Source organism: Protopterus annectens, chromosome 4.part0, assembly GCF_019279795.1.
Source record: "Protopterus annectens isolate FY-2018-M chromosome 4.part0, PAN1.0, whole genome shotgun sequence".
Lineage (NCBI taxonomy): Eukaryota > Metazoa > Chordata > Ceratodontiformes > Protopteridae > Protopterus > Protopterus annectens.
This window is the reverse complement of record NC_056733.1, coordinates 219503429-219525929: the sequence shown is the minus strand read 5'-3', so window position 1 is coordinate 219525929 and position 22501 is coordinate 219503429. Positions and strand designations below refer to the sequence as shown.

At 42.5% G+C, this 22501-nt stretch overlaps 1 protein-coding gene across 1 annotated transcript in view; it reads left to right on the top strand.

Annotated features, from left to right (window-relative positions):
- ASPSCR1 (ASPSCR1 tether for SLC2A4, UBX domain containing) overlaps window positions 1–22501 on the top strand; it is a 4162292-nt gene that overhangs the window by 273589 nt on the left and 3866202 nt on the right. The window contains exon 3 of the mRNA XM_044068220.1: window positions 17683–17800. Within this exon, the coding sequence (XP_043924155.1) occupies window positions 17683–17800 (118 nt within the window). The remainder of the gene's footprint in view (window positions 1–17682; window positions 17801–22501) is intronic.

The window sequence follows — 22501 nt, the reverse complement described above, 5'->3', positions numbered from 1 at the left end:
CAGATATTTTTATATTGAATAAATCTTTGGTTATATTTAATATGCCTATTCCACAACGTGTTAGAAAAATAAAGTATCCATTACTATGGACCATATTGACAGTGGCTAGAAAGAACATAATGAAAAATTGGATCTCAAAATATCCTCCTACATTTTCTGAGTTTACTAATACATTAAATGATTTATGTCATTTACAGATAAAAAACACAATTTCTAGAACAACTAGAAAGACATATGAACATCATTTGTGGGTTAAGGTGCAAAATTTGTTGGAAAATAATGGACCTCCTTCATAAATGTAATTGACTTTCCTCTCCATCTGTGAAATAAGCTACAAACTGAGGATTTCAGTGTACTCTAAAGTGTAAATACTGGGTGTCTTTGTATATAGTTTAGTTTATTTGATTTTGTTAATGTTCTATTCATATTTAAATGTGATAAATGTATGTTATTAATTCTTAAATTTGTAATATATATTATGCACTTCTATGTGATTGCTTATAAATTTGTTATAATCAAAATCAATAAAACTGTTAAGCAACTGTTTTTTCTAACAGCATTCATTCTGAACTTGTGTATATTATCAAGGGTAATCTCTTATTTTCTGCATTCTTAGTTGATCATTTTCTTCTGTGAGATTCCCCCTATTTTGCATTCCTTCAACATTTATCACTCTCTAAATAATTCTTGTTACTTCTTAACCATATCTCCCTTTCTTTTATTTCTACCCTATTTTTAAACTCCATCTTTATTTTATCCTACTCTCTAGCTATATTTTCAGAAGTAATTTCTATCCTCTCAAATAGCTCCTTAATGTCCCCTCTTTTCAATAGATAGGTGGGAAAGCGCCAGTGTCTTATTTTTATTTCATTACCCTGTGTTTTTATTTTAGTTATTATTGGCACTTGATCTGAAATAGTTATTGGGTATATATTAAGAACTTCAGTTAAATTCACATCATCTTCTTTTGGCTGTTCCCATTAGGGGTCACCACAGCGGATCACCTGTTTCCATTTCTTTCTGTCCTCTGCATCTTGCTCTGTCGCATCAACCACCTGCATGTCCTCTCTCACCACATCCATAAATCTTATCTTAGGCCTTCCTCCTTTCCTGTTACCTGGTAGCTTCATCCTTAGCATCTTTTTCCCAATATACTCAGCATCCCTCCACAGCACATGTCCAAACCAACGTAATCTTGTCTCTCTGGCTTTGTCTCCAAACCTTCCAACCTGGGCTGACCCTCTAATATACTTATTCCTAATCATGTCCACCCTCGTCACACCCAGTGCAAATCTTAACATCTTTAACTCTGCCACATCCAGCTCAAACTCCTGCCTTTTTGTCAGTGCCACTGTCTCCAACCCATATAACATAGCTGATCTCACTACCCTCTTGTAGATCTTCCCTTTCACTCTTACACATACTAGTCTGTCACAAATCACTCCTGACACTTTTTTTTCTCCACCCACTCCATCTTGCCTGTACTCTCTTCTTCACCTCTCTTCCACACTCACCATTACTCTGAACTATTGACCCCAAGTATTTAAACTCATCCACCTTCGCCACCTCTACTCCTTGCATCCTCACCATTCATTTATCCTCCCTCTCATTCACACACATATATTCTGTCTTAGTCCTGCTGACCTTCATTCCTCTTCTCTGTAGAGCATATCTCCAGGGTCTCCTCCACCTGTTCCCTACTCACTATAGATCACAATGTAATCTACAAACATCATAGTCCACGGGTCTCCTGTCTGATCTAGTCTGTCAACCTGTCCATCACCATTGCAAATGAGAAAGGGCTCAGAGCTGATCCTTGATGTAACCCCACCTCCACCTTCAACACATCCGTTACTCCCACTGCAGACCTCACTGCTGTCACACTACCCTCTTACATATCCTGTGTCACTCTTACATACTTCTCTGACACTCCTGACTTCCTCCTAAAATACCACAACTCCTCTCTAGGCACCCTGTCATAATCTTTCTGTAAGTCTACAAAAACACAATGCAGCTCCTTCTAACATTCTCTGTACTTCTCCGTCAACACTCTGAGCAAACATCGCATCTGTAGTGCTCTTTCCCAGCATGAAACCATACCGCTGATCACTAATCATGTGAAATGTAAATTCTGTCTAGCCTGGCACAGTTTTTATATCTTGGGGAATACGTAAATTCACTCCGAACTCCTGTTAATGAATTCACGTCTTCCATGCCAAGTATTTTCATAACCTTCTTCAAACATCTGCTCTCCTTTGTTATACTTTCCCTTCTGCGCCCCCCAGAACAGTCTTCACTGCTGAAAATCAAATTCCAATCTCCACCTTTAATATTCCTTGCTGAAAACTGATTATTTCTCCCAGGGTTTTCTTAAGCTACATTATAGCAGTTTTAGGTAGAATATAAAGACATGCCAGCGTAATCCTCATCCCTTAAATAGCCCCTTAACACTATAAATCTGCTATTATCATTTTTTATTCTCTTCTATCTCTTTTTAATCTTCTCTTACAATTAATATAAGTACTGCTCTCTTCCTTTGTCCCAGACATTCTGCTGACTAACCATCCTGAAACCTTTCTTTAAAATTCATGTTTAGTTCTTTCCAAGTGCGTCTCCTGTAACATAGCTATTTGCACACTACATTTTAATGTAGTTCTCTATTTCATTTTTGTATTTATCTGTGAGACCATTGACATTTAAAGACATTGCAGAAATCATCATTGTATTAGAAAGTTAATATTCCCACCTTTTATGTATAGCACCTGTTTTCTTAAATTTCTAGTTCCAGCTTCATGCATACACTAGTTGGCAGGTTGAACTTTTATATAGTTGTTTCTTGTCATGTCCATTTGTGCCTATGTCACATTTACAAAGCTTTTTGTTTTATTGAAAGCCCTCAAACAAATGCCCCAATACTCCCTAAAACCTATTAATTTAGTAGTAACACTCAAAACAATGTACATCCTCAAATATTGAAGTTTTACCCTCGTAATAGGAACAATTGTCCCAAACTTGACAGCCATACTCAGACTTGAGTTAACCTAAAAGAAAGGTTATCCATGCTAAGATGCATGATACAGTCTATGCTTCTACTAAGTGCTGTCTGGTTTTGTCTTATTTTTGTAGCTTTCTGAGCTGGAAAACCCCCCTGAATACTTTCAGAGAACATTATCTACTAGCCAGTTTCTCTCTCCTTTTTTCCCCCTAGCCAATCACTATCCACCAGTCTGTAACTCATTTCTCATCGTCAGATTATCTCCAGGTAGACATGAGAACCAGACAGTCATTGTTTCTTTATCAGATTGTTTCCATGGAGTCATGTGGGCCAGATGCAGATTTGGTACTAAGCATACATTAATTTGCCATTCATAGAATCCTAGGAGGTTACTAGGCTAATGGCCATAGGGCCCTTATTAGCCAGCTAAGTGCAACCCCTGTTCCCAAGAATATCACGATATTAAGTAGAACTAAAAGTCAGCAACTACTGCCCCTGTCCAAGAGGGACACAGGTGAAACTCCTTGTGTGAATTTGCAATTTCTCATCCAATCATCCAAATTACACTTCAGTAGGGTCAGTGAGGAACTCTGCTTCACTTGAATTGGAAGTTTATTTCAGAGGAGAGGTAACCTCTCTGAGACGTATGTCTTTCCAGCAAGTCCTGTTGATGTCACATACTAGGTTGAGTTCCCTACAGCATGTGCATCTTATACCATTTGATTTATGAATGTGCAGGATTTCCATTAGAGCAGGATCTGAGATTGCTTGATGTGCAAGGCAGAAGTCACCTCTTAGTAGTTTGTAAGACAAAGTATAGTGACAGTGATTTCATTCTGTCAGTGTATGACATATGCTGAAGACCCTGAATTTTCTTTGTAAGAAACCGTTGAGGTCTTTCAAATTACTGCAGGTGCCTGGTAAGGTACATACCAAAAGTAGTATTCTACTCTGTTATTGGGCTGATGAGCGAAGTGTACAGGGGGTTATAACCTCTTTTGCTCTGGATGCATTGCCCTTACTTATGAGGTGGGCTATCAATCTGTGCGCCCAAATCCATCACCAATGATTGCATGCTTAAGGTGCTGTTATTAATGTGGTAAGCTGTAGCGATGTCATCCTTGCTGAAGGGGGTGATGATGCATATTTTTGCATTGAGTTTTAGTCCATGACTTTGGCACTAGTCATCTGTCTGTGTAAGCCCCTCTTGTAGGATGTTGACATCTTTTGGGGACTCTGACTGCACCCAGTTTGCAGTCATTGGCAATCTTTCAGTATTCTTTTGCATTCTCTTAAAACTTGTTACAGAATTAATCTAAGGTCCTTAATCCAGTCATTCCCCCATGCAAGAATGAGATTCTTTAATCCAGTTATTCCCCCATGCAAGAATGAGAAAAATGGCATTATTATTTTTTTCTCATGCACTTTTTAACCAGGCTTTTTTTTTTTTACTTTGCAGTGCCCACATTTCTAAAAACTGAACAAGAGAAGGGAAATGGAAAGGAAAACAAAACAGCAGCAGCTCCTACTTACAGTCCCCATTACACTTAAAAATAAACAATTAAACTTTACTTTATAGCATGCAAAGAAAACCCTATGCCACAAAAATATAGTACTGTTAAGAAAACAATGTTTTATTTAATTTGCAGTTAACTTTCTCCCCTCTCCCCCCCTCAAAGCATATACCTTAGAGTCCCCACAAGTCCAGCAAATTCTGAAATAGTCCAATATTTCCAGATTTTCTTGTTCTGTCATTTCACTCAGCAGGGGTGCCTTCTGTGCAGAGTCTGCATGTCCTCCCTGTTGTCGCGTGGGTTTCCTCCGGGTACTCAGATTTCCTCCCACATCCCAAAGTAGGTGGATTGGACACTCTCTACATTGGCCCTAGGCGTGAGTGCATGTGTGTGCCTTTTGTGAAAGGTTGGGCGCCAGGCTGGCAACACGACACCATAAAACTCCACTCCCGATCATGAGTGTGGACATGTGATCGGCTGTGGCGACCCCTAACCGAGAAAAGCTGAAAGAAGAATTATTGCATTATAATCCTACATGTTTCTGATTTTATTACTGTTCATCTCTATCTCCCAAATCCAGTTTTTGCTTAATTTCTAACGTACTCTCCATTCTTCTAGTCAACTTTCGTTCTCCTTTCCTTCTCTCCAACTTTTTCCATTTAAACAGTAGAAAAGGTTTCACAGCTACAGTCTGTCTGTGGTCTTTATTACCATAAGAACATGAAGCAGAATAGTCTGTTTCACAGCTCATTTTTTTGTTGGACAAACTTTTGTATTTCCTCCTTAGCATCAAAAATGGTTTTGTCCCTCCGGGGAAGAATACCTTGAATACAGCTGGGTACAGCAGTTTGAATTTCAGAGCTGCGTCTTGACATTCCCTGAATAGTGGAATGAATTTTTACTCCTCTTATGCCTGGTGTGTGATGAGCAAGCATTCTCCATAAACACACTGCTGTCTCCCACTTTAGTATTTTGTCTTTCTTTCACAGTTTTGTCAGAATCAACTCCTCCTGCTGGAGGATTCCATCTTTACTATAGGATTGTATCTTTACTATTAAAGGTCTAGGTTGCCTTCTTATAGCCAGGTTTGAAGCATATACACACGATGTGCCCTTTCAACTAACAACTCTTGTTTGCTGTGGAATACCAGTCCAGTTACTTATTTGTGCTTTCATAAAATTTATGCAGTCTATTCCTTACAGCTTCTCTGATATAGCTGAAAATGTCAGGTTTTCCTTATGTGCTCTGCCCTCTAATTCTATAATTTTTTGAAACATTTCTTCCTGAGCAGTGTCCTATTCAGCCAGCCTTTTCTTCATTTCAACCTCTGATTTTTGCACCTTTATCACCTCATTTGAATATCTATTTAAAGCTTCTTCCTTTTTTACAGCCTTTTGTTGCTTGTGTTGATATACTCCATCAGTGTTTCATGTATTTTAACCAGGTCTGTGTGCATTTGTCTTGTATCTTCCTGTAGGTTAGTGGAAGTCATGTCTAGAGGTTGCATTGCTTTTTGCTGAGCAGCTGCAGAACTTTCCCTAGTCAGCACTTTTTGTAGCTGTTTTTTTTTTTTCCAGGTGCTCTGTATTTCCTTTTTTCCTGGCATCAAGGCAGTACACTTACTAACCAGTTACTGAAATTTACCCATAAACACAAAAGTCTACTAGCCTTTGTTTTCACACTGGTAGATCAAGAGTTAAGCTGTTACTCAATGTGCAGCCATCTTGATGGTCATCCTCTGTGTACATTGAACTTTAACTCCTACATATTTTTAAAACATAAATCCTTTTTATATGTAAACTTAGGAGAGTTTTTGAAAACATCTAATGTACCAGGCAACTGACTAAATAAATTCCAGTAGTTATAAAATAATCCCTTTTTATGCAAAAATAGTCCCTAATATATTCCAAGAAGATTGCAGAACAAAAAAACTTTTGTTGTTCTAAGATCCTGTAATTTTGTTATCCATATTTAAGCTGGAAACATCCAAATCAACCCTTGCCCCTAGAATAGGTAAAAATTGCTTACCTCGACCAGAAGCAACTTTGATATAATTTTGGATAAAAACTGGTTTGGGTAACCCCTTTGTAAAATGTGTTCCTTAACTTTTCACATATTAGAGTATGTGTAAATAACGGTTTTAAATACCACGTCATAGAGCAAGTACAAGAAAACCCTAGAGGTGGCCAATGTGAAAACTTAGTTGAATACCAGGAATTATTCTAGCAACTGTATTTACAGGTTAACAGGTACCCTGGGTTAAATGATGTAATTTCTATAGCGGCTGTGTTGAAATCAAGAGCCTCAAAGTTATAGTATATATTACGTTTTATAAAATGCATATCATGGCTTTAAATAGGTTGGATTTATGTGTTTTTTTTTTTTTTACTATTCTATTATTTTTATATGCTTCAGTAGTTTATAAGATGTGATTCAAAGTACTTTGTTTTTAAAGGGACAGATTACTTTAAAAAGTTTTTCAACTTCTGTTTTAATGGTGCACATTTTCATTGGTGGATGGTACATTGCATTTGATTGACATTATGTATTTAGTATTTGCAAGGTTCATTTTAGTTCTGAAAAAGTTAATTAATTTGAAAGTGCTCAACTGTTTTATCTTGGAATTTAAATAAACTGTACGGAATACTTTGAGTGTATTGATTTGGTGCCTTTCTGATGTTTGTGATGATTTTAAGGCAGTGGTAGTGTGGTTTGGTTTTTAAGTCAAAGTAAACTTTGTTGTCATACAGATCAACACAGGGAAAAAAAGTGTGCATCACTGCACAAAATTTCGAAACTCAGACTCGTACCCTAAGATTGACAGTTTATAGAAGAACGATTGAATTAATTTAAAATACTAAAATAGAAATCAAAATAAAATATTAAAAATAAAGTAAAAAAAAAATTGAAAGCTTTTTAAAGCAGAAACAAAACAAGTACAACAACAGGAACAGACTCAGTAGAAATATAAGGATATACATCAAACAGTACCATAAATAGAGACACACATGTAAATAAAACATACCAACCACCAATATATGCCATAAACTTACAGTTTGCAGTTTTCATAGTGCAGACAGACATATAAAGTGAGCTATGTAAAGTGTTATATAAATAACAAATGACATTGCACATAAATAATGTTTTACCCATTTAGCGGGTTAGGCTATGTGTTTGTTGTTCAGCAGTCTGATAGTGTGGAAAGATGCTGTTATGGAATCTGGATGTCCTGCATCTAATGCTTCTGTAGCACATCTTTGTTGGCAGGAGTTTGAACAGTCAATAAGCCGGATTGTGTATACCCCTCAATAGTTTTCAGACTCTACCATACCATCTGTTTGAATACATGTCCTGTAGGGATTGAAGGTTGGAGCCAATGATTTTTGTGACCTGTTTAATCTTATCCAGTGCTTTCCGATCATCTTGATAGCAATTTCCATACCAGACAGCGATGTTTTGTCAGTATGCTCTCAACTGTGGTCTGTAGAAGGTAAGTAGGACTTGTGGAAGGAGTTTAGCTGTGCAAAGTCTCCTAAGGAAGTAGAGATGTCATTGGGCTCTCTTTATCAGATCGGAAGTGTTTGTGGCCCTACTCAGGTCCTGTGAGATATGTACCCCTAGGAATTTGGTGCTGTTTAGTCTCTCCACTGCGGCATCATTGATGATGGTAGGGGTGTGTGGCTTATTTTCCTTCCTAAAATCGATGGTGATTTCCTTGGTTTTCCCAAAATTTAGTGCTAAGTTGTTGTCAGTGCACTGATGAACGAGCTGGTTCATCTCCTTTGTGTAGGCCCGCTTGTCTTCCTTCTTGATAAGGCCAATTACTGTGGTGTCATCTGCAAATTTGATGATTCTGTTTGACTGATGCATAGGCGTGCAGTCTTGTTAGAATTGTGAAAAGAAATGAATTGAGAATGCAACCTTTTGGGACCCTGGTGTTTAGAGTGAAGCTGTTTGATATTTGCCTGCTTGAACTGTCTGTGGCCTTTCAGTCAGGAAGTCGAGGATCCAGTTATATATTTTGTTTTCTATGCCTAGATTACTCAGCTTAGACAGCAGTTGTTGAATTACTGTATCGAAGGCAGAGCTGAAGCCTATGAACAGCATGTGTATGTAACGATCCTTATTTTCCAGGTAGTCCACAGTGTGATGAAGTGTTAAGGCTATGGCATCCGCTGTAGAACAATTTGGCCTGTATGTGAATCATAAAGGATCATATTTAGCAGGTAGGCAGGATGTTGTGATCCTTGACCATTTTTTCAAAACACTTGATCACTGCCGAGTTAAGTGCAATTGGCCAGTAATCGTTTAATGATGCTGGAGATGATTTTTTGGGTAGAGGGATGATGTCAGTGGTCTTGAAGCATTTGGACACTTTTTTTGGCTGAGAGATGTATTGAAAATATTTGTGAAGACTAGTGCCAGCTAATCAGCACAGTATAAGTGGCCACCCTGGGATCATATCCAGACCAGCTGCTTTGCCCAGGTGAACCCTACATAGCTTCCTGCGGACCTTTTCCAAGTTGAGGCATAGTGATGTGGCATCTGCATTGGTGGGTAGTCTCTCTGGTGAGGTTCTGTTTGATTCCTTGCATTTATTAAAGTAGATGTTTAGCTTATTTAAAAAGTCTGGGTTATCACAACACATAGATAGTGGTTTATAGTCTGTGATATTTTGGATCCCTCTCCATAGCTGATTGGGTTCTTTCTGGTCAGTGAGGTGTCTCTGTATTTTCAGACTGTAGGACATTTTGCTACTCTTGCACCTTTAGCTCTTTCACTGCAGTGGACCTCAGGAAGTTTGCATTGTAACTTCCAATGGGTGGAGCCCAAGCCTTTTGACAGAATCAAGTTATGTCCTGACATTTCAAACAAAAGTTCATATCTCTATAACCATAGGGGTTATGAAAGAACAAATGGCAAACCTTACAGCGCAAACTATTTTTATAGTGGTAGTATTCTTTAGGTTCTAGGTCTTAAAATGAATTTTATAAGTCACAGTAAACACAGTGACTGTTATGTTTGTAATATTTTGTAAACAACTTACAATATCTCAGCAACCACTAAAGTTACACAGGCACTGTCAGCAGCATTTTATTCATCTAACTGAGAGCTTTCATAAGAGGCTTAGGAGTTCTGTCTGTTACTTAGTTGTTGAGATATTTAGAAAATGTGAAAATTATATCTATATAAACTGATATAATAAAAAACAGTTAATATTACTTTATGTGCACTAGACAGAGGTCAAACATTAATCCAGTTGAATTTGCCATTGTGCAAGCTTTAAGATGAAATCTTTTAAAACCTTGTACATAACATGGCTTTGGAGTTATTGATGCAAATATGAACAAGCAATATTTGATGCCTAGAGGCATCAGTAGGAGTTGACTGCAGATGCACCTAGGGGTTGCCACCTTTTCAAATGCCCAAAGTGGGACATTTTTGGTACAAACGTCGGATTTTGCAGGGCAAAACATACCCACGACCAGTACAAAGGACAGAACTTCACTTTTCTGCCTAAATAAAAGCTTATTCTTGTAGCATTTTAGTTACTTATTCTGTTTCTTATAACATGTAGGTGTTTCAGATACAGAATAATTGTTTTATGCAACTATTACATAAAATATAGGAAATATGTTTGTCCTAAAATCTCAGGACATTTGCCATTTTTTCAATTTTTTTGCAGGACGCAACTGCCCAAAGAGGGACTGTCCCTCGCAAAGTGGGACAGGTGGTAACCCGCCACTCTGATGTAATGAGTTAAGTTGGCCCTGGCCTTTTTCAAAGAGTCTTTCTCCAGCCTTAAAGGCAGAATTAGATGCGCTCAGTAATTTGTATACCTCACTGGTGAGCCAGGGTTTTTGGTAGTCTCTGATGGTTACATCTTTCATAGTGGTGACATCTTCAGTACATTTTATGTATCCCACAACTGTTTGCGTATTCATCCAAATTAATACATTGATTTGTGGTGGCAGCCTCTTTAAATAGATTCCAGTCAGTGCATTCAAAGCAGTCTTCTTGCAGAGCCTCGACAGCTCTTTCAGGCCCGATCCTTATTTGCTTCTTGAAACCATTGGTTTGTAGGCAGGGATAAGCAGGATGGAAATGTGATCTGAGCTACCAAGATTGGGGTGTGCTTTGAATGCTTGTTTGATATTTGAGTACACTTGATCAAGTGTGTTATCACCTATTGTAGAGAAGTTTGCATACTGCTGGTAGTTTGGTAGCACAGTTTACAGTTTGGCCTGATTGAAATCCCCAGCTAAAAACGGTGACACATTCTGGGTTCTTGTTTTTCAGATCACAGGCTAAGTGGTACAGGCTGGCAAGTGTTTCATTAGTGTTTGCACTTGGAGGTATGTAAACTGCAGATGTAATGTGATCCTATCTCGCCTACATTCTGTACATATGGGTTCGGAGCCGATCCTCGGCTCAGACTCTGCACGCTATACTATAGAATGAAGTCTCTTATTGGCTGAGCCTCCTCATATCCCAGGATGCCCCACTACTGCTTCCCCAGATCTCGTTTGTCGCTTCTACATCATAGACGTGGTCTCGGACTTGGCTGAGCTAAGTACCTCTAGTATTTAAATTTCTGTCAGATATTTTGCCAAAATTACCCAAAAGCTGTTTTAACAGCTGTTTATTGTTGTGTGACTGTTTTTCTTCAAAAGTTTGTGGTAAAATATTGTGTTTTTGTCGACGGTAAAGGACCCCGTTTAAGTTAGAGGGGCCTTTGTCTAGCCCTCGCGCTTTCAGTCAGGGTTGTCTCACAGCTTTTCTTTGTGTGTTTTTCTACTGTTTCAACTTTGTGGTAAATTGAATTTTTTTCTTGGTGGCAAGTGTTCCCGTTTAATTTAGAGGGACCTTGCCTTAGTCTACCTGTCTTTATTTTACTCGGTGTTAAAGTTTTCTTCTTCCTTTAAAGTTTATTAGCAACAGATAGCCATGTCTAAAGAACATAGGCCATCTGGTTTTAAAAAATGTTCGAAATGCTCTTATAAAATGTCCATTACGGACGACCATTTGCTTTGTGTGTACTGTTTGGGGCCGAAGCACTTACAGGAATCCTGTAGCGTTTGCCACGCTTTTTCCTCTCGAGTGCTCCAAGAGAGGAAAAATAAATTGATTTTGAAAGGCTTATTACCCCTTCTTTTGAGGAAGCCCCATCTTCTTCTTCTTCCCCGTCGAGGAAGAAAAAATCTTCGGCTCCGACTAGCCCGTTGGATCCGACAGCAAAAAAGTCTAGGCAGGCTTCTTCATCGGCTCCACGGACTTCGGAGCCGAGGGCGGAACGGTCTGCCTCGATGTCTCCAGCCTCGACTCCTCTGACTTTGGAGCCGAGAGCTCGGGTGTCGAGAGGCGAGTCACCTTCAATCGGCTCCACTGCCTTCGGAGCCGATGAAGGTTGCCCGCTCAGACTCTTCCCCTTCGGTGCCGAAGTTCACATCGGCTCCGAGGGAAATTGCAGTAGTGGTGGAACCTCCCTTGGCGCCGATGCTTCTCAAATCCATTTGGAGCCGGTCCCCCAGCCTTTCAGAGCCGGTGAAGTCAACTCGGACCCGGTCGGTCTCTTCTCGCTCGTCGAGGATGTCCGATTCGGATGTAGACAGGGTGCTTCAAAGGCTCTTTCAGTCTCCGGTCTTTCAAAAGTTGGTCTTGGCTCCGACCCAGTCGGCTCCGGAGCCGATTTCCCACCCTGCCATCTTAGTTCCTCCTCCAACAGCTTCGGCACCGTTGGAGTCGGTGTTGGTGGAACCGGTGGAAGTTGTAGGGTCGACTCCGGCCCTTACTCCAACTCCGCCCTTCGTGTCGGTGTTCGGTACACGGACCTCATCTGTCAGCCCCGGGGGTGATGCTTCGGGACCGATTCTTTCGGTTCCTAGCCTCCCTCTCGGTGCGTCGGTGGCGGGAGTTCCGTCTGCTGTTGTGGCCTTGGGGGTTGAACCTTCCCAGGACTCTGGGGGTCCCGCCTTCACGGCCATGAGGAGTGCCTTGGCCAAATCCTCTCTGGCCACTTCTACCTTCTCACCACCACCTTCCCTTGGCACGGAGACTAGTTCCTTTGCAGTCCCTCTGTCTCATGACAGCGGAGCCCTGGGGCCTGAGGTTACCCCCGTCGGGGGTTCCCTTCTTCCGGGAGGTCCCTCTGAAGCGTCTTCGGAGGAACCTCCGAGGAAGAAACAGTGCAAGAGGAAGCACGTCAACTCCCCTGATGAGTCTCTCACCTCGGATACCGACCTTGATGATGCGGAAGGGTCCCCCAAGTCATCCTCGGATGATGTATCCTTTGCGGACATCTTGGAAATCCTTAAGCAACGAGGCGACTGGCAGTCCAAACCCCTTTCTGCTGAGGAGTCGGTGTTCCTCAAGGCCTTTGGGGCTCAGCCCTCTGCCTCCTGGGTGTCTCCGCCCTTCGATGAGCTCCTGGATTTGATCTCTCGAAGGGCGTGGGAACATCCGGATTCTGTTGAACCGGTGCCAGCTCGCCCCAATAAATTCCTTTCGGCACCCCCAGATAAGGACTTTCTTACCAAAGGTGTGGCTGTAGATGCCTTGGTGCTGGCATCTGCTACCCAACAAGATGTGGCAGAGGCTTCAACGTCCGTCCATCCTCCTAATAAGGAGTCTAGGAGCATGGATCGGTACGGGAAGCGCACCCTTGCTTCAGCAACCTTTACTTTAAGGTCTCTGAATTACCTGACTCATTTTACGAGATTGCAGAGGGATCTGGTCAAGGAGCTTTCAGATACCTTTTCTGGTAACCTACCTGAGCAGTTGGCCCAGACGGTTAACTCCCAGTTGGCTACCCTGTCCTCCCTATCCAACTCGTCCATGAGGCTCATTTCGTATGCAGCCGAGGGAGCGAGCAGAGCGGCGGGCACAGGTGTTGCTCAACGGAGACAAGCCTGGCTACGCCTGTGTCATTTTGCGGAGGCCTTTAAGTCTTCCTTTGCCGACGCCCCCTTCGATGGGTCCTCCCTTTTTGGACCCAAGGTAAAGGACACTTTGACTCGCTGCGAGCAGGAGGGCAAGACTTTAACTGCCGTAGGGGCCCGGTTTTCCACTCCCTTCAGATGAGGAAATGAGGGCGGTGCTTCTGACGTTGCAAGCACTACACGACCCCCCCCCCCCAGGGGACGATTGCCATTCAGTCCGACAGCATGTCGGTAGTCTGGTACTTGAACAAGCAAGGCTCGAAGAGGAGGGAAAATGTGGTTCTGTAAGTCTCAAAAGTCTTACTCATTGCAGCAAAGCGATTCCCCTTCTAGAGGCAGAGGAAGGGGAAATTTTTCAGGGAGACGCCGTCCCAGAGGCAGTGGAGGCCCCCGCAACACTGGAGACCGAGAGTCCTTTCGTGGCTCCTCCTCCTTCCAGCATCCCTGAAGGAGTCCCGACTGTGCAGCTCCGGAGCCAGTCGGGGGTCGTTTTTCGAGGCACCTAAAGGCCTGGGAGAGTATCACCCAGGACCAATGGGTGCTCCGAATCATCGCCGGAGGTTACACCATTCCCTTTTCTCAACCCCCCCCACCGTCCCAAAGAATCCCGGACCCGCCACCCAGTCAACGGGATATGGCAGCCATCGAAATTTCAAAGCTGCTTCAAAAAGGAGTCATCCAACCTGTCCCCGCAGATCAGACCGGATCAGGGACTTACTCGAGATTCTTTTTGGTACCAAAAAAGACCGGGGACTTGAGGCCCATTTTGGATCTCAGCAAATTAAACCGATCAGTGAAAAAGTCCAAATTCCGGATGGTCACCTTGCAAACCATTCTCCCACTTCTGGAGAAGGGTGTTTGGATGTGCTCCATAGATCTCAAGGACGCCTATTATCACATTCTGGTAAATCAGGCGTCGAGGAGACACTTGCGCTTCAGCCTAGGGGACAGTAATTTCCAGTTCCGTGCACTGCCATTTGGTCTCACCACAGCCCCCAGGGTGTTCACCAAATGCTTGGCAGTGGTGACTGCTCACCTGAGAAGTCTAGGATTCCAGGTGTTTTCCATACCTAGATGATTGGCTCCTAACTGCCACCTAAAGGCATCTACTCTTAAGAGCTCTAGCTGCCACTATCTCCCTAGGCAGCTCCTTAGGAATCACCTTCAATTGGACAAAATCCGTATTGCGGCCATCACAGCGTGCGTATTCTGTTTATTGGTGCAGAAATAGACTCAAGGCAGATGCGAGTCTATCTTCCTACAGAAAGTATTGCAACATTGCAGTCTCAAGTGCGGGCGTTACTCCTCAGACGTCGAGCTCCAGCGAGAATGGTCCTGCAGCTGTTGGGTTCCATTTTCAGCCACCATTCTTCTCGTTCCCTTTGCAAGGTTACATATGAGGATACTCCAGTGGCTCCTCTTAGCCCAGTGGTCTTATCAAGACCTCCCCCTCAGTCACCACATATTGATAACAGAAACATGCAAGCAGGATCTTCGTTGGTGGCTTTCTTCCTCCAACCTGGATCAGGGGCGACCCTTCGTTCCCCCATCCCCCTCAGCCACGTTGACTACGGACACCTCCCAGACAGGGTGGGGGGGACATTATCTGGACAGGTCGGTCCAAGGCACGTGGCACTCCGAGAATCTTCTCCACATCAATATCCTGGAAATGAGGGCGGTGCTTCTGACGTTGCAAGCACTACACAACCCCCCCCCCCCCAGGGGACGATTGCCATTCAGTCCGACAGCATGTCTGTAGTCTGGTACTTGAACAAGCAAGGAGGGACCAGATCTTACCCTCTTTGCAGAGAGGCCATGAAGGTATGGGATTGGGCGATTGCTACCAAACGCTTTCTAGTGGCAACACACGTTCCGGGGACATCCAATGTGATAGCCGACAGACTGAGCAAGACTATTCTCTCCCCTCACGAATGGTCCTTGAATCACAAAGTGGTAACACAGATTTTCACGAGATGGGGAACCCCATGTTGCGATCTTTTTGCAACTCCCCTCAATGCAAAATGCCAGCAGTTCTTCTCTCATTCCAGCTCCGGGGGAAACCCCCAAGGTTGCTCTAGTCCAAGCTTGGCCCCAGGGTCTGCTATACGCCTTTCCTCCAGTTCCCCTTATCCCCAAGGTGATTCAGAAGGCGATTCGCTTGGAAAGCAAAATGATTCTAATCGCCCCATACTGGCCTCGTCAAGTGTGGTTCCCCTTTCTTCGCAAGTATGCACTGGACGGTCCCTGGTTCCTGGACCAAGTTCCGGACCACCTGATTCATCAGTCAGGACAGCTCCATCACTCCCTCCATTCATTGAAACTAGCAGCTTGGCTACTCCTCTTCCGACCATAGTTAGGAGCCATTCTTTCGACCCTGAGGTTATGCATATTTTGTCCTCGGCCCACAAGTCTTCTACAAAAAAGATGTATAGCAGCAAATGGAAGAGGTTTGCTATTTTGGCTCAACTCCGAGGATTAGACCCTATGACAGCTTCTGTGTCAGAGGTTCTGAAGTTTTTAACCTCCCTGTTCAACCAGGGTTGTTCGGTATCCACCATCAAAGTTCAATTGGCGGCTATTTCCAATTTTCATGAGAATGTAGAACCACCTTTAATGAGCAACAAGTTGTGCAAAGCCTTTATTAAAGGAGCTTGGCTTCTTAGGCCACCTATATCGCATCCTGCACCACCGTGGGACCTTAACGTAGTGTTAGGGGCATTAACCGCACCCCTCTTTGAGCTGGCAGCAACCTGTGACTTGAAATTTCTTTCTTGGAAGACTGCCCTTCTAGTTGCTATCACATCAGCCAGGCGAGTTTCAGAACTTCAAGCCTTATGCATCAATCCACCATACCTGTTTTTTCACAAGGATAGAGTTTCTCTAAGACCCAAACCCATCCTTTATACCAAAGGTTTGTTCGAAATTTTGCTTGCAACAATCTCTGGAATTGCCAGTTTTTTTCCCTAAGTATACAGACAGAGCTGAGTATACATTTCACACCTTAGATGTGCACAGACAGTTACGTTTCTATTTGGATAGGACACAACAAGCACGAAAATCAGATCAACTGTTTGTGTCTTTTTCAGACAATAAATTGGGCAAAGCCGTCACGAAAGTCACTATTGCCAAGTGGATCAGAGACTGTATCAGTCATATTTATCGCATTTCAAATAAAGAGCTTACAATTCCTGTAAAAGCTCATTCTACCAGAGCTATGTCCACCTCGGCAGCTTTTCATTCCAAGCTCTCTATTAATGACATCTGTGCAGCTGCTACGTGGTCTTCTCTACATACCTTTATTTCTCACTACAAATTGGATGTAGCATCCAGGGGCCGAGCTTCCTTCGGTTCCACGGTTCTCCGGACCGTTTTCCAGTGAGCCACCCAGGATTTAGGTGCTAGGGACGCTGTCCCATATGTACAGAATGTAGGCGAGATAGGATCACATTACATCTTTTAGTTATGTACTTACCATAACTTTAGATGTATGGGATCCATCTCGCCTACATTCCTAATAACCCACCCTCCTTCCCCCTGCCTTGGAGGCCAGAAGAGACCGAACGGTCCAAATACAACTTTTTTCCTCTCTTGAAACACCTGGCAATCTTATAACAACAGTCTATGTGTGTTTGTGCATGTGTGCGGACAAACAAGATCTGGGGAAGCAGTAGTGGGGCATCCTGGGATATGAGGAGGCTCAGCCAATAAGAGACTTTGTTCTATAGTATAGTGTGCCGAGTCGGAGCCGAGGATCGGCTCCGAACCCATATGTACAGAATGTAGGCGAGATGGATCCCATACATCTAAAGTTATGGTAAGTACATAACTAAAAGTTATAAAGATAGTTGAAAAACTCCCTGTGCAAGTACAATGGATGACATTTTATTTTACATTTTTTTTATTACTGTTACTGAGTGAGTGAGCTGCTTAAATATCCGCACACCCATACTTGGTAAGATTGTTGCTTAATGTTTGCTCACTGTTAATTGGTGTTTTATTGTGTGATATATGCGCATGGTTATTTAATGTCTTACATACTACTGAATTATGTAATGTCTGCTCACTAGTGAATTTCAAGTCTGCACACAGTTGCATATTTGGTGGAAAGTCTTGCTCTGCAGCTTGTGGTTGTAACCACAGTAATTTGACCCCCCTCTCTTTTTTATTACTGGAATACTTTGCTTTTTATTTGAAGTTGTATGGTCTAGTGATACTGCTTTATTGCATTCTCTAGGTTTCAGAGGACTGTACTTGATTTGTCTCAGCAGTGGCGGTTTGCTAATCTACCCAACAATGCCAAACTGGAGATGGTGACTGTAACCCACCAGAGAGCACCTGAAATTGAAAAGATGGTAAGTTACTAATGGCATTGTTTATATGAACAATTTGTTACTACTTTCTCCAAGTTGTAATAAAAGGAGTAATGTGATTTGTAGCACTGTTTGTTGTTTATGATAAATAAAACAAGCTCTTTATTTGGCCTGTGGGTCATGGTAGTCCCAAGAGCAGTTTTATTTAATATCACTGATAAAATGCCAAATGGAGCAAAATATCTGCACCATTTAACTTCTGATCCTCTCTAAATGTCCATTGCAGTGGTGTAGTGCAACAGACAGTGTAGGCCTCCAAGCCTTCTAATTGCCCTCTCTAGCTAGTAATCCGATGGAGCTGTCCTATTAGAAGGAAAATTTGAAAGTCGAGGTCATAGCTGTGCATGCCATGTTTGTATCATTGAAGTGTATCCTGGGAGATATCACAAAGTAATTATGATGTTGAACAGCAGTGCCATTTAGCAGTTTTACAAGTTATACAGCTAAAAACTAGCCCAAGGATTGTCACAACCTTAAGACTTGCATGGAGTTTATACTTCAGTGGGGGTAAGCATTGTTAGTGAGTACAGCAGTATTTTTTTAATTATTAGTACTAATCTCTTGTTTGCCTGGGCCTAGAGCAAGTCATAAATAAGCACAGGTGCTCACTAGTTTCAACTGTATATCTGCTGCAGTTCCGTGAATGTCTTGAGATCATTCTAAGAGACATCCTTTGAAGTGAATACTGGTTTTGTACTCTGTGATCTTCAACAATATAATTTTATGGTGAATATTTCTGTTCTGAGATTAATCTTATTGGGAGGGGTTACAGTGAAGTGGGTCTGAGGACATCAGTTTGTTAGCCATGGAGTTTAATTCATTATTTGCAAAACATCACCTTTATATTATCAGAAATTAGCCATTTTGATGATTATCCTAGAGTTCTCTTTGAAGTGAGTACTGATGCTTTGCTGTTGATACCTCCTTACTGTGTTCTTCACAAGTTCTTCCAATGTGTTGACTTTCACTTGCTATGTCTAGCTTTTCATTAAACATGCAACTATAGCTAAATTGTGTCACCTTCTTGAGATTGTCCTCTTGATGTGGTAGGCAAGACTGCTTGAAATGATTAGGCATGGAATTTGGATTTGTGATGGCTTAGAGCATTGGTATTTATCATTAGATCACTGTTGCTGTAGTCTAGGTTGTTTGGGGTGTATCCTGTCCGAGGATTGAATGTCAGGCCAGTATACAAAGCTTTTTGAAGCCTTTCACTTGCCCGTATATCTAAGGAGGCACAAGGGCATGCCAGTGTAAAAGCAGATGTATGGGAGCCAAAATGTAGACCTTTCTTGCCATTGCAACAACCAGTCAGACTTTCTTTGTTGCGTCTTCAGTGGTTCAGTTGTGTAATTTGAGATACTGAGCCGATAAATAACCCTCTGAGGGCTTTCCTTCCATATTTCTCTGAAAATTGGTAGTCTGATGTTATTAGACTTCATTCTATCCTCACAAATAGGTTCGGATCCAATCTGTCAGATCCGACTTGGTCGATGCTACAGCTCGCAGCCACCAGATCTGTCAAGCTTCTTCCTTACCCACAGTGCACCCAGCTAAATACCTTGGATCTGGTTTGCTGCTTCTAGCTGTCCGACATGGTCTACCAGTCTCAAGCCTATTAGTTTTTTTCGTAACTCTTTTGTTAAATAGTTTTTCTCCATAGCTTACCTTATATCCTTTTAGACTTTACTGTTTGTGGTTTACAGTCTTCCTCCCTTCCTTTTTCTCCCTTGCCCTTATGACTTTGTTGTATTTGTGACATACCATTGTTGGTATTTCTTTGCCGCCTCTTCTCTGCTGAACTTGAGTGTTGTAATCTTTTTTGTCTGTTTTTCTTGTCTCCTTCATGCTTTGTACTGCTAGATACTATTGTTGGTATCACCGTCTTTCTCACGACTTGGTCATAGTTGTTGACCTAGACTTACCATTGGTGATATTCCTTATTCAGCCTGTTTTTTTTTAAAAAAAAGAAAAGTGCTTACTGTTTTTTTTCCTTATGGTTACTGTAGAAGTGTACTTGCACACTGAGTGACAAACCTGCAGGATTTAAGAAATGTTCCAAATGTGGACATAATTTGCCTATGTCGGGTGCACATTCCCTTTGTGTATACTGTCTGGGTCCATTACACTTGCAGGAAGATTGCTCAGTTTGTCACAGATTCAATCCATGAGCCTTAACTGAAAGTAAAAATTAATATTAAAGGGTCTCCTTCCTTTTGGAGAAGCCAAGAAGCCATATCCCAGTCTCCAAAGTTGAAGCCTTACACCTCTTCAAAATCTTCCTCTGACTGTTCTCGGAAATGGAGTGCAAAACATCTGGTTTCAACCCTGGATCAGAAAAAAGATCAAACTTTCAGATCAGACTGCTCCTTCAGATCCTATGACTTCAAAAACAAATACAGCGGTTCTGGCTGTATCAAAGTCAGATCAGATACAACCTTCGGAGATTCTGTATTGTCCAAATACTAGATGCTCTCCGATTAACCCAGTGCCAGACAAGCTTCCTTCTGCTTTTCTGCAGAGACCAGCATTCCCCTCCATTTATTCTGATGTTCTTCATCTCGCATTGCTGCAGTCCTTACACTTGGGTAGTCCACTGTCCTCGGTCGGCCCGAATATCAAAGTATAAGGCTGACGTCGGTCAAGGCGCATTTGACTGACATCAGGACGTCAGGGTACAAATGCGCATGACCGACGTCATATCCTCAGTCTTTTTTGCCGCATGGTCCGATGCAGAAGCAGTATTGCAAGTGCCGGTTGGCGTTCTGAAATTTTTCGATTCCGGAGTTTCAGACCGAGTCAAAGTTGGCTAAGTACCCCTTGGGGAATATTTTAGTTTTTCCTTGCCTCAGTGGTTTACCGGATGTCAGAAAAAGTGAATAATTGTATTTCTTGTGGGAAACAGATACCGCATAGAGACTATCATACTTTGTGTATTCCTTGTTTAGGGCCTGAGCACGACGTTGTTGGGTGCCGCTCTTGTGCTAGATTTAATAAGCGCACTATAAAGAGGAGATTAGATTGTGCCAGGTTAGTCTTTGGGAAGTGGTGCAGTTATAAAATGCCGTTGGATGCTCCGACGCCCGCTTCTTCGAAGAAGCGCAAGGACAAAGCAGTGAAGCCTAGGCTAGAAGAACCGTCCGTACTGGACGCCGGTTCTTTAGAGGTGTCGGTGGAGCCGGTGGTTCCACCGGAGGTTTCTTTGGGTTCCCAGGGAGAGACCTTGTTATTGCAGGATGTGGCCTCTCAGGAGGCAGGTCAGGGTGAAGGGGCTTCTCGGGTTACTATACTCCCCTCCCTGCCTAGGGTGGTTAGGCCCTCTCCTTCTGTTTCCAAGGCTTCTCCTAGAGGCAGGCCAGGTTTAGCTTCAGTTGGTGTCACCCCTAGTTCTTCTGGAACTGTGCCCAAGAAGCATATGCTTAAAATGGCAGAAGATTTGATTACTCTGATTAGGGTTCTTTGCCCCCCTGATAAGAGACCTAGGGTGGAGCCTGAGCTAGGGAGTTTTGAGCAGGCTTCGGATGTTTCAGAGTCTTCGGCTGAAGACTTGCAGGAGTACTCTCCTTATTCTGATTCTGATGTGGATGATTCTACTCCTTCTGCTTCTCCTCCTGAGGATTTTTCTTTTCAGAAACTCTTCATTCCATGAGGGAGCATTTTAAGTGGGAAGGTCAGGACTTCTCTGATTCCAGGAAAAGGCTTAGGGAATTTTTGTTTTACCCCAGCATAGGCCTTTGGCTATACCTCCTGTTTTGGATGTAGTGGAAGATGGTTTTACAGAGGCTTCTCTTAATCATGATTCTCTGCCTCCTGCTCCTGTGAAACCGGACAGGTATTACAGGGTGCCTGAAGTTCATAAGTATCTTTTAAGAGTCCTAGGGCAGACCCAGAAACTGTTAGCCAGGGGCCTAAAGGTGTTAAGGCTTCTGTTGTCAAGAATCCGGTTCCTGCAGATAAAGAAGCCAGGGCCTTGGATAGATGGGGAAAGAAAGTTTATACTTCTTCCACTCTAGCTATGAGGGCTTTGAATTGCCAGTTTCACATGTTAAAATACCAAAACTATCTCCTTTCACAGTTGAAGTCTAAGGTTGATGCTCTGGAAGGTATTGGTTGTAAAGAGTTACAAGATTTAGTACATGTTTCTGAACAGGTGGGTAAGCATTCTTTGCAATGTGGTTTTGATGCTGTACAGGCCTCGCCTAGGGTGGCTGCCACTGGGTCAGTTCTTCGCAGGCACGCCTGGCTGAGGGATCAAAATTTATCTGACCATGTTAAAACTAGGATTTTAGATGCTCCTTTACAATCTGATGTGTTGTTTGGTTCTCCTGTTGAGGCAGTGTTGAAGAAAATGGAAGACAAAGCTAAGTCTATGCAGACTGTTAAAGATTTTTTGCAGGTTCAGCCTCCAAAGTTTAGTAGAAATTGGCCTGCTAAAGGGTGGACGATTCCTTCTGATGATTCCCAGTCTAGGGGTAGATCTAGACGTGGTATGGGCAGATCTCAGGGCTCTTTCAGGCCTAGAACAGAGAGTTCTCCTGCACAGTCTTCAGGTGAGGGCAGGGGTCAGTCCTTTCGTAAACAGACCCAATGACCTACCTTTTCAGCTGCCAGAGCCTTCTCGTCTGGCAGCACCTTTGGGAGGAAGGTTGGCACTTTTCAAAGAAAATTGGAGTTTAATTACCC